Genomic DNA, 12,652 nt, shown 5'->3' with positions numbered 1-12,652 from the left:
CGCTGGTTCAAACTATACATAATGGAAATTTACCCGGTGCGCAAAAATAACTGGCTACAACTCTGGATTTTCTGTTTGATTTTGGGCTGAACAAGATAAGTATCATAAATAGTAATAGGTTTGCTCTCCGATTTATTATATTACGTATTACGATTTCAAAGAACCGGAAATTTTAATTTTAATTTAGAGATTAATTAAACTTCGATATGTACCAAATCTATGATATTTACCAACCAGATTGATGCATTCAGTTTTCTTTCTTAACACAAATCATATAATAATGAAGCTCTCACTTATATTTTAATACACAAACAGCAACATAATTTATAAACTGTTGTTACAAACAAAAGTTTTACAAACTATATTAAATCTTCTATCTGACCTAGAAATGAATATTTTATCGACGGTCCAGGTCCATGATGAGCAAATTAATTCTGAGTTGATAAGAAAGCTCATAAGATGGCTTTTTCCAACGAAGATATTGAATGTCCTCGTAAAATACCGACATCCGTACCTCGCTGGTGTAGCGGTAATTCTTCGGATTTACAATGATGGGCTTTGCTATATGAAAAACACACACACACCGACCTCCGAAGTTAATTCACTGAAGTTGAATGGTTTGTAATGTTCAAATCTATAAAAGTTCCTGGTCAACTTCTGTAATTTTCCACTTAATAAGCGTTAACCACTAGGCATACACTATACTCACAGTAACTAACCAGCGTTATTCGATAACTGTCCCTTGAAGTCTTGCTTTTATATATATATTCATTAGGCGGTATTCTCGAGAGTTCAACAATTTTCGAAAACATGCAAGTGTTTTTGTAAACCGTATATTGTTGATTCTTGCTGTTGAGAATCTTCTACAAATTTAGAGAACAGGCGGGACTTACGCAATACACGTCACATGCATCAAACCGAAACAAACACCCACCAAAATGTATGTATATCGTCACACTAAGAGAAAAGTGTTATATATACCAGCATCTCATACATTTTCTACTTCTACAGCGATATAAAGCTTTTTATAATTTTTGCTTCCTTAGTTTCTACAGTGTAATGGCAGCAACATTCCACTTAGATAGTTAACATTAACTTGATCTAGTTAACTTCCTTTATTTGGTGTTTTTTTCTTTTTTTTAGTAAATGATGTCTTCACTGCTTGCAGGGATATTTCTGAATTTTAATTTAGCATCCAGACTGAATAAATGGACTGGAATATCCTTTGCTGACCGATTATGACATTCAGTAAGAGTACTAACTCATCAGTTCTTTCAGAAAAGAAATGTTATGTGACACCACTCCGTGGTTCAAGAAAGCGACTTTATGTTCTAGATTCAAATAATTTTTTTTAGTTCAGCTCTACAAAATAATCTATGTGTTTGAAATCGTGTTTAGTTCTGATGTAACCAATACTAAAAAAAGGTAACAGAACTAAATGTAATATAGAGGGAAGAACAGTGATTTGTCAACGTCTATTTGCTGGGCTTTATTGTCATTTATGTAAAAAAAGATTTGGTACATTTCCGTCAATTATCCAAAATCTTGCAGTTCACATTTTAGAAAGTAGCTCAATCAGACAATCTCATTCAGGAATTCTCAATAAATTCTAGGCAGACTTGCTATTATATGTGAAAATCTGTATTACACTTAGTGAAATCAGATTCATTACTTCCTTCTTTCTGTGTAACTAGTTATCAATTAATTTAATTCTACTACCATCACTAGGAGTTGATGTTTTAATACTGTTCGAAATGAGAACCACAAAATTTCATGACGTGTTCTTAGTTGTTTATATATCATCTTAATATATTCTAGTTCTATTGCTTTTAAAGATGTATATCTACTTTGCTTCAGCGTAATTCTAATATCCTCGTTTATTATTAGGTTTATAAGTTGATCAAATCTTCTGCAAGGTCGACTAAGAAAGAAACTTTTGTACCCTATTCCAGAACTTTGCTCTGGTTATTTCTTTCTGGTGAATCACTTTGAACTTGTTTGATAAGGCATCGACTAATACTTAATAACTGTCATGTCTCTTAGCTAGAATAATATTCAATGTTGACAGATATGCTCCTTTTAAATGAGTTAACATATCAATGGCTTATTGTTCACTAATCCATGGATTCATTTTGGAGCCTGGTATGTCTCTCATGATACCTTCCCATTATAGTCCATTAGTTTTTCAACAGAATGATGTTCCACTGTCCAACTAAATTATGGAACTTCACTTGCTAGTATCATGGCTGGAGTGGTCCAGGGAAGTCCTCCAGTAACAGACGGTAAAACTATAATGATAATAGCTGTAAACCATATCAATTTTTCTGTTTCATATTTGGTAATAGATTTTAGTTGGAACTCGTGTTGATGCAGAGAAAGAAGTGGTTGTTTTCATCTCTGCATTTAAAAAATCGTTTTTTGTTTTATTTTATCACTGTCATTTTTTCAACCATGTTGGTGTGTTTTTTATTTCACTTTTTAATTATTGTTATAATTACAGCTTCTCTATACTTCTTTGATGTTAACATTTCTTAAAACTTGTTACTATAATCCTTCTGTATATCCCACGCTGGTGAAAAATGAAACCTAGCCTTTACGTATAGGAAATCACAGTGAATATACTCTTTCTTACTTGAAGTAGACGTAAATTACGATAGGGCATTTCTCTTCAAAATCAACCCAGTCAAGTAAAGAGAAAAACAAACGGGAATACAAATACATAATTTATCACACAAAGTTGACTAAAACGCCTTAGAAGTTATTTGTGCTAATTAGCAGGCATTAAGAGATCACATTATACACAATGTGAGCACACACTTGAACAATGTATGAATGTATATAATTACGGTAGTACTAGTAGTAAGAACGGGCCAGATGTGCAATAGAAATTATCTCAAACATACTACAAACAAAACTTTATAAGCAATTACACACACTGTTGAGTAGTAAACAAGCCAACTGCAAAGCATAAAGCCACCAAACTACTTGAAAACATCAATTTAAAAAAAAAATCACAAAACAACAAATTTGTCAACCTGATTAACATTAATTGAAATGCACAACTTTCCTCTGTTTGCACCTTATACAAATCTGAATGCACATGATTGAACTACGTTTCCTTGACTAAAAGCCTTTCTTAGTTTTACATATAATTTCGGTAATAACAATAGACATTTTGCAACACTACTAATTAACACTACAATGGCAACCGTATTTGACGATTATGAGCACGCGCCATGCAAAGTAACAATCTTTTTGATACGTACAAGCTCCATGGTTACAGTGTAACTGAATCAGTTAAATAAACAACTACTACCTTTGACCAAACCTTGTAAGTAGAAGTTGAGGGTTTTTTTTTTGTTGATGTTGTTGATCTAAAAAGCAAATCTGTAGCAGTCAATGTCTAATATGCAAGTTTTGTGTGAAAACAAACGTTACCTCTACTGAAGTCTGACATGGCTTTGCTCAAGCTCTAGAGGCTGAAAACATGAACCATAAGTTGTATAATTTACCTTTGTATTGTTTATAAACTTTCAGTGACCTATTGACATTTAAGGTCGTGCTCCAAAAAAGTGCGATTTTTAAAATATACCTCCCAAGAAAAAAATTACAAGTTGCTAAACTTGAATTGTCTTTATCCCAGTGAAGAAAGCATTACTGCAACTATAGAAATAAGATTAAAAACAGTAATGCTGTATATGCGAAACAAGCCTTAGCCACTAATCTAGCCAAAGAAGAGGTTGCTACCCTGGGTAGGTGGAATAAAAATATAAAAACTATATCAGTAAAAGCCATGAAATGTGAAGAAATAGCTTTAAGAAAAACTAAGAGAACGTTAGGATAGGCCTACAGTCCAGCCAATCTCGAGATTTAATACCAAAAACAAAGGTCATGACACAAGCGTAAAAAAATTGTTAAAAAAAGAATGGAAACAAAAAAAAGTATGAAAACAGTTTTTGACATGGTGCAACCTCAAATGGGTATTGTTATCGTTTTGTTTATTCCTATTTAGTGTTTTACTTTGAACTTTAATCCAATCATAGATTTGAATTTAGTTTCGTTGGCAGATGGGCCTTTGTAAATTATAGAAAAAAAAACTAAAATTATAAAAAAAAATCAGCGATCTTGATATTATTTTGGCCCACTCCTACCAGACAGATAACTGTAATTTTCTCACAAGTAAAATATGGCCACATGAGCTTCTCATCTCAGTTCCAACATTAAACACGATTTATTTTAATGTTACATGATTTCATTGCTAAAACAGGTTACAAGAGATTTAGTGACATACACCTTTCATTTACTTTTGGTTTGTAACTAAGCATAAAGCTACGCAATGACCCATCTATACTCCCGTCCACAACGCGTTTCAAAACCCAATTTCTACCGTCGTAAGTCGCAGACATAATTTAGTTCGGGCAATTACAAAGTTAGAAAAAGAACGTTTGCTAGTAAATAAACTAGCCGAGTATACATTTTTACTCGTTATCTAAATTAATCTATTGGGTGTAAATGTTTATTCACTCGTTAATCAACGAGTTGGGTGTAAATATTTACTCAATCAATAACTGGTTTAAATATTTACTAACTCAATCAATAACTGGTGTAAATATTTACTCGCTCTTAATCAACTACCTACGTGTGAATATTTATTTGATAGCTAATGAAAACTAGTTTACTGTTAATATATACTTATTAAACAGCTAGTTGCGTCTAAATGTTCATTTGCTAGTTAATCAAATAGTAATGTGTGAATATTGACTTCCCAGCCAATCAACTAGTTGGGTGTGAATTTACTTGATCATTGATGAACTAGTTTGTGAATGTTTGCTAGCTGATCAGCTAGTTTGGTATGAATATTTATTTGCTTGTTAACGAACCAATTGGACGCGGACATTTTTTCTCTAGCTTGCTTCTTTTTAAGGCAAAACCAGTCTGCTAATCTACCGCGGGGAATTAAACCCCTGATTTAGCGTTGAAATTCCGTAGACTTACTGCTGTCCCACCTAGTTAGTGAATTAGGTGTGAATATTTACTTGGTTCTTAATGCCCTAGTTGGGTACGAGTATTTGCTAGATGGTTAAGGAGTGAGTTAGCTGTGAATGTTCACTTCTCTCCTTACGCTTTTCACCATACTAACACAGGTAAAATGTATTTTTTTTTCATTCAATTTGTAATGGTAATTTAAAATATTTTTAAAACGAGGTGGTATAATAGACATGACACTGGTATTCCACTTGGATCAAAAAACATAAAAGACAAATACGACACCAATGATCGAATAACTTCTTTATAATCATGAGTTTACTTTTGAAAAAAAAACACAAACAATCCTACACAACAAAACTTAAAACTTTAAATAAGAAACACATGAATAGAAAAATGCAAAAATTAAAACGTACATATCAGAGAATTGAAAACACAGTAAGTGAAGCTGTTTCTACGGTATTCTGGATGTCAGTTAACAATAAATTCGAACTTAAATAGCACGCTTTGTGCATGGAAAAAGTTATTCTGTTTTCAATTAATTCAGAACTTAAATTTGAATTTTTTTTTGCAATATATATATAAATACTTCGTAAATATTTCTGTAAACTTTTGAAATGTATTGCATATACTTGCATAAGCACATTTCATATGTAAAACTAAATGCCCTTAGCTTCTGCTAACTTTATCCCAAGGTTTTAAAAGAATGTGGCGTGTTCGTACTGACTAAACTTTACTGCGTTTAGAGTGTAAACCCTAGTATGATCCTAGTCTCGGACATTTGCAATATGTGCACAAGTTACAAATAATGAAAATCTGTAGTTGTATCCTTTAATATCTATTACACTGCACAAACAAAACGCTAAATTATTTGAATGACATGAACGAAGTTGATGAATGGTAGTTTTGTTTTTGTGTTTTTTTTTCAGAGAATATATTTGATAAAGTTAAAATAAAGGAACTTTCAAAAGAATTTCATGGATTGTAACCTGTCAAACAATAAACTTTTGATACATACATACACGTGTGTTTGTATACCGTTTTTCACACTTCAAAACAATCTGTGCACTCTTTACTCTGTACGAAGACCATATAATGTAAGATGTTGAAACACAAAAACTGGAATCACTAAAAGTACAAGTATCCTTAAAACCTTGCAAATGAAAGGCTTCAATAACTCATTCATTACAAGAGAAAAAATAAAAACAGCCTTACCTTCAAAAACTTACTTCAGCTATCTCTTAAAATCATGCATACATTAAGTGTTTGAAATATACAAACAAATCATATTTAATAAGTGGATGGATGATATTTATTACTTCAGAATGATGAACCAAATCATTTCATTTATTTACATTAAGATCTGTTTTTCTTTCAAAATATTGTACAATTCTACGTCTTCACTAAACTGTCCCCCAAGGGTATTTTCTCACATACCGATTAAATCAAGTTACCCAGCATCACTGGGTATAATAATTGCATTAATATAAATAAATAAAAAATTCCTTATTTTCTACCTGTGCCTACAATTATTTTTTTCATAAAACCTATTTCTACTTGCATAACATCAATTACAACAAAATAACTGAGATTTCTTATATTAGAACTAAAGTTATCCATTCTGAATATAACAGCAACCAGACTATACACCAACAACAAGAGGAAAAAGCAAGTTAATACAATTTCTAACAACTTCAACTATAATATTCTTTTGCTTCTTAATAAGGCATTCAAAAATATAAAACAAAATTTTAAATTTTTTCATAATGACACATGATGCCTTGAGGCTTCCAAATCATCAACCATCAGTCTGTAAAGTACAAGTTTTATGAAGTTTCAAATACTCTGATAGAGAAGGTGGAATTTTTTTTTTTACTGTTTTCTTCTCTAAACAAATTCTCATAATTTAGACCTAGTTCTTATAAAAGTTTTAAATTGACAGATTTCATCTGCTAATGCTTCCAATTCCTACTATACTATCTTTGTAGTCATTGCTAAGAATACAACAGATTATGCAGTAATGCTTGCCAGTACACAAAATCTACTGAACAAAAACACAAGCTATAAATGTTTATGGTGTAACATGGTTATACCATAACAAAAGTTCAAAAGTATAATAGCTCTGGGCCTCTGCTTAACACAAACTTGTATACATACATATGGTTTTTTTTCAAACTCTATTTTAAAAGTGTGCTTCTGGAATTAGTACAGTAATGATCTAGATGGAAAATACAGACAAATTCCATAAATATCCTGGATCCTCATTTCAAGGTCTTTCATATAGTGGAAAACAACCTGGTTGGAAAACATGAATAAATTCAATATGGATTCAAAAGCCTAATTCCTGATCTGTTTCGTAGGACTGATCAAAACTTGCAAAATTACATACGCATATATATATATGTATGTATGCAGCTGATTTCCAGTTTCTTTTAAGGGAAAAACAATCCAGTTGTAAAATATATGCTTCAATAAAATGTAGATGCAGAATCCTAGTTCCAAGATTACTTCATAGAATAATTTAAACAAACTTACTGGCAAACACAGACATAATTACAAAACAGATCCATAATTCTAGGTCTTCCAAAATTCTAATTCCCAGACTGTTATGTTATTTAAATTTACTTTGAACAAACACACATTTTTCAAAACGTGCCCGCATTAATTTATTTCCTTGGATAAATAAAATAACCTAATTCAAAGAAATAACCATTCTTTGATTTTGCAAAAGGGAACATGATACCAAGAATACATTTCTGTGATCCACAAAACAGTATTACCTTAAAAAATAAATGACTGAAAGTTTGGTTTCAAAAGCTTTTTTGTGATTAAACCCTCTGGTGTGATAAAACAGATTTACAAGCACTACTAACTACATATCGAAAGTGCCTCGTGTGTGCTTCCACATGTTATAATCTTTACTAAACTGATCACTATTTCTTGATTTCAAGCATCTGTCCAAAAACATATTAACAATGTCAAAAAATAAAGTAACAATGGTGCATAAGAAACTATACTTTACTACAATAAAAAATCTTACTACATAAGGTCTGCATGTATTTTCCACTTTCATTGTTTCCTCCTCTATGCACTAAAAAAAAAAGGCATGTATCTAACCAAACAATCAAAATCTTCCATTATACTATTCACTGTTAAAGATAATTTCAATTTATATCTTCTAAACTTCATTGTGCTCAACAGAAAAAACAAACAAAACATCCATGGGAAGTGTTTAAATAGCATTGTGTTTCAACAGACAATAAAAATAAAAACCTCGTGATGCATGAAAACAGTTCACAGTTGCATATTTACAATTCACAATTTTACATAAATATATATTTATACATAATTTATGTGAATGCAGGGTTTTATTGTGCATGGAAACCCATACCATGTTGTGAATTTACATTAGAGTATCCTGTACTTATTTACATGAAAGTCTTACAACTAAAATATAGTTATGGACAATATAACGCAGACAGTCATTAGGTTCTGTCATTGCAATTAACATACCTGACAAAAAATGAATTTTTGACTTATTCAGCACAGCTAAAAATGCTTGGATTTTCAATGTAACTATGAAAAACAACTGTCCATAGCTTCATATATATATTTACCAAGCCTTTAATCTGGTATTTTTCAACACCCATGTGGAAAGCAAATGCTGCTGAATTCTGTTTTAAAAACTAAACCTACAAATACAAAACATGACTAGTTAATCACAATTATCAGTATTACTTTTAGTTACAATAAAAACTTGTTTGTAAAACAGTTAATTGTTAGTTTACTTTAATGAGTCTGAAAACAACTACAAAAACTGATGAAAAGTAGTCAGTTATTGGAATCTAATGGTTCCGAGATAAAAAAAAAAATTTTTTTGTACTGGTAACAGTTATCAGAACCAAATAGTTCTGAATAAAAAATGAAGGAATAGTAACTTTGTATTGGTAACACTTCAGAATCCAATAGTTCTGAGAAAGAAAAAAGCATATGTAATATCCGTGTACTGGTAGCAGTTATCAGAATATTGTAGTTTTGATGAAAACAAGTCTCTAAGTTTTTAATGTTGATACCCGTTTTCAGAAATTGTTTATATTAATTTATCAACAGCAAGGAACATTACTACACAGCAAAAATTACCAGAAATGTGTTTCACATTTTCTGATTTGATAGAATTATGAATAAATAATGCCATTCTGTTGTAGTTTATAGTTTGTTCCAAGTTCTAAAAATCTCTCCTTCCTTTCACTAACAGATGTGAAATTATACTTTTCAAATCTTGCATCATTACTCATAAACCAGAGGAGGTTATAAGTGATACATATCCAGGTTTCTCTTCATGGAAATGGTCAAGAAGAACATGACATGTGGTAGGTGTTTGATATATGTTAGATAAAAACTCTACTGGAGTCAAATAGTCAAAGGCTCCATCTTAAGGCATAAGGTACAAACTGGCATTTCAGTTAATTGTAACATTTGCCACAAACAAAATTTATCCAAGAACTAATGATCTTATTTTTCTGTTAAATTCATGCTGTTTGACACTTCAAAATTTAGTGAAGATATGATCTTTTACAGGTTATACTAGAATTAAATCCAGCAGAAAATCCATCATTAAATGATTCAAAATAATTAACATGTAGATTCAAAACAAAATAAAAGGAATAAACGTTTTTCACTTCATTAAGTCTTAAGAAAAAGTCTTAAAGCTAAGAGTTTCCTATTCTCAATCTAAAATAATGTGTTATACACTAAAAATGTGGAAACGTTGGAGAATATTTTACGATATATCAACCACACTACATCTGCTGTACTCATTGTCAGTGAGGCCTTTTAAGTAATAACAAGAATCATCAGTTAAACTGGGAGACAACAGACATTGCAGTGGTCTCAGATCAGTTTTCATGAACAAAATCTGGTAGCACGTGAATCAGATCGAGCAATTAAATTGTAATTATGTATTTTATTTATGTTACTTAAAAATCATATTAGTTAATAATAACATTATTTAAGTATAGAGATTATGAAATGCTATAATTAGTGATAACTAACAAGTATTTACTTGAAACACACTTTGAAATGTGGAAATGACTCTGCTTATTTGAAGATGAAATGTAGATCACCTAATTGTAAACTGTAATCACCTTAACCCATTCAAAACCTTATGTAACCTTTCATTAGTGATCAGTGTCACTTTATCCAATATCACCAAGTTATCATTTCCAATGTATTCTATTTCCTCCAATTTAGTTATATTATTTTTTTTAACAGTTTGAATATTACCAAATATCTTTAAAACTTTAACAAGTCTCTTAAAATTCAATTACACTTTCAAACTCATAACTACTTTACTCTCATTCCAATATATATATATTTCAGTCCCACTGTCAAATGGTCAAAAATAAACTTAGAATTGAATAGAAGAGAAATAAAATTATATAAACATAGGCAGGCCTAGAAAAAGACAGGTGAAGGAAAGACAAGATTTGTGTTAAACTGTCCCATAATTAACCATAGGCACTCTATTAACAACATGTATTTTTGCACAAACAACACAAAAAGTTCATGAATATACTTACATGATTGAATGAAACATCTTGGCTATCAAATATTTTATATCTAGATGAAGATATTGTAACATTTTTTAAGAGTTGCTAACATCCAGGGATCCATCACAAAAAATAGTGAGAAAAACACCTAGACACATGTGTATCATTAATGATAATATTACATACAAAAATATGTACAAAACTGACAAATGTTCCACTTTTAGTGGACTTGACCTAGCCGTCCTGTAACTGTTTTCCATGCTTCTCACACTTGATGCGATTCATTAGAAAAGCTAGGCTGTGAACTTCAGTCAAGATGTTTCCTTAAGTTTGGAAAGTCCAGCTTGAACATACTGAACTAATTCCATAAAAGAGCTGTCTAGAGTTAATCGGCCACAACTTGCATCAAGCTCAGAAAAGAAGTCTGCAAGTATGTACATAAAAGAGAATGGGTAAAAACTTTAATACAGCTCATTCATGTTATGATTTTCATGAAAAACATGTAAACTGTTTCTAAATACTTACAAATTACTACAACATGTTGTATGTTACAATAAAGTACAAGAATTTAGAAACAGAAGAGAGGAATGCAATAAGGAAAACAGTAACTTGCATTACCCAATGTTATAAATATATGTTCACTTTTATAAGCATAAATGATAAACATATCCATGGCTTGCAAATTTTGTGCACCACCATAATATGAACAATTCCAGAGTGATTCCATTGTTTATTTCTCATAAATAAAAACAGAAATTAATATATGCAAGTACAAGTTACAAAAAAAGTTTAGTTCAATCTCAATAAAATAAATCATTTTTATACTTTACAACTTCATATTTTTATCAAGCAACATTTGAATAACTTGGTTAAGTGATCACAGCTGAATATAATAACTATAAAAATTATTGAAGCAGTTTAATATAGACCAGGTAACACCAAACAAAATAATAAGTTAAAAATGATAAACTAGTTGAAAGAACATGAATACCAGAACAGAAGGTTTACCAAAAACTACAATTAATACATTTGATTCTATAAAACATTAACATTACTTCAAAATGCATTGTTGAAAAAACCATGGACACATTATGGAGAGTTAATTACACTTTATAACATGGAATGCTTTTGATAAACAAAGGAGTGGAGTAGAGATATGAGTTAAGAAACCATGGATAAGTTGTGTAGCAGTTACACATTCAACTAAAAAAGAATTTTCAGCCATTAAACATTGCAATGTCCAACAGACGTTTGGTTGAAGATGTGACAGTCTTTCCTGAAGAAAAATATTAATATAACATACAGCCAAATGATACAGTGTCTCAAAAATGATTTAAGCAAAGGCCATAGCTACAAAAGAACATTTAAATGAAGTTGCGTACAACAAATCAAGATTGGAAGTTGATGAAAGTTTCCAAGCCAACAATACCTCACAATCAATAGCTGTTTTCAAGACAAAGACGGTCACAGAAATTGGAATCACAGCAATTGCATTTAATCAGATGTTTATCAGGTTCTCTGATACATGTCCAATTTATTACTGAACTTATGGTGCACTTGAATGTGTTCTTAGAAACTGTCCATGTACAATAGATCTGTAGAATGTTTGTCAAGATGTTTTATCTAAAACTTGAAGTTAAAATAGCTATTAATTACACTCTTACATAACTAGTGCAGAATATACATTCATTCAGGTGCATGCATGTTATTTACTTAAGGCCCTCCAGACCTTCAAGATTCAATTCAATTGTCAATAATGATCAGGGATTCAATATGATTTGTTAGCTAGGGCTCCCATTCTATATTTGCAAATCTAGATCACTTCAAGTAAGCTTTAGATGTCAGCTTTTAATTCAGTCTACATACTGGAACCCATTTCATTGTAAGAACATTTTTGTACCATCCTTCTTCCACATGTTCAAGTGCATTATATCTTTTTTGTTTTCTGAAAGATTCACATTCATTACCGATTGTGTGTAGAAGCACTTTCCACAAATAAATAACTGTACTTCATTTAAAACTGAATTCAGCCTGTAGACCCTACAGTTTATACATGTGCAACTGATGTAATTTGAGGTTTGATTTGAATATTTCAGGATAATTTTTTAAAAAATTCA

The 12,652-nt window shown here is 30.9% G+C and overlaps 1 protein-coding gene across 6 annotated transcripts in view; it reads right to left on the bottom strand.

Moving 5' to 3' along the window:
• Positions 1–5,289: 5,289 nt before the first annotated feature.
• Positions 5,290–12,652, bottom strand: part of LOC143244340 (uncharacterized) — a 191,352-nt gene continuing 183,989 nt past the window's right edge. For all 6 annotated transcript variants that reach the window (XM_076488824.1, XM_076488823.1, XM_076488825.1 and 3 more), the window contains one exon: positions 5,290–10,959. In XM_076488824.1, the coding sequence (XP_076344939.1) occupies positions 10,847–10,959 (113 nt within the window). In that variant the 3' untranslated portion in view covers positions 5,290–10,846. The remainder of the gene's footprint in view (positions 10,960–12,652) is intronic.

Source organism: Tachypleus tridentatus, chromosome 2, assembly GCF_004210375.1.
Source record: "Tachypleus tridentatus isolate NWPU-2018 chromosome 2, ASM421037v1, whole genome shotgun sequence".
Lineage (NCBI taxonomy): Eukaryota > Metazoa > Arthropoda > Merostomata > Xiphosura > Limulidae > Tachypleus > Tachypleus tridentatus.
The sequence above is the reverse complement of the archived record's forward strand: the minus strand, read 5'-3'. Positions and strand labels throughout refer to the sequence as shown.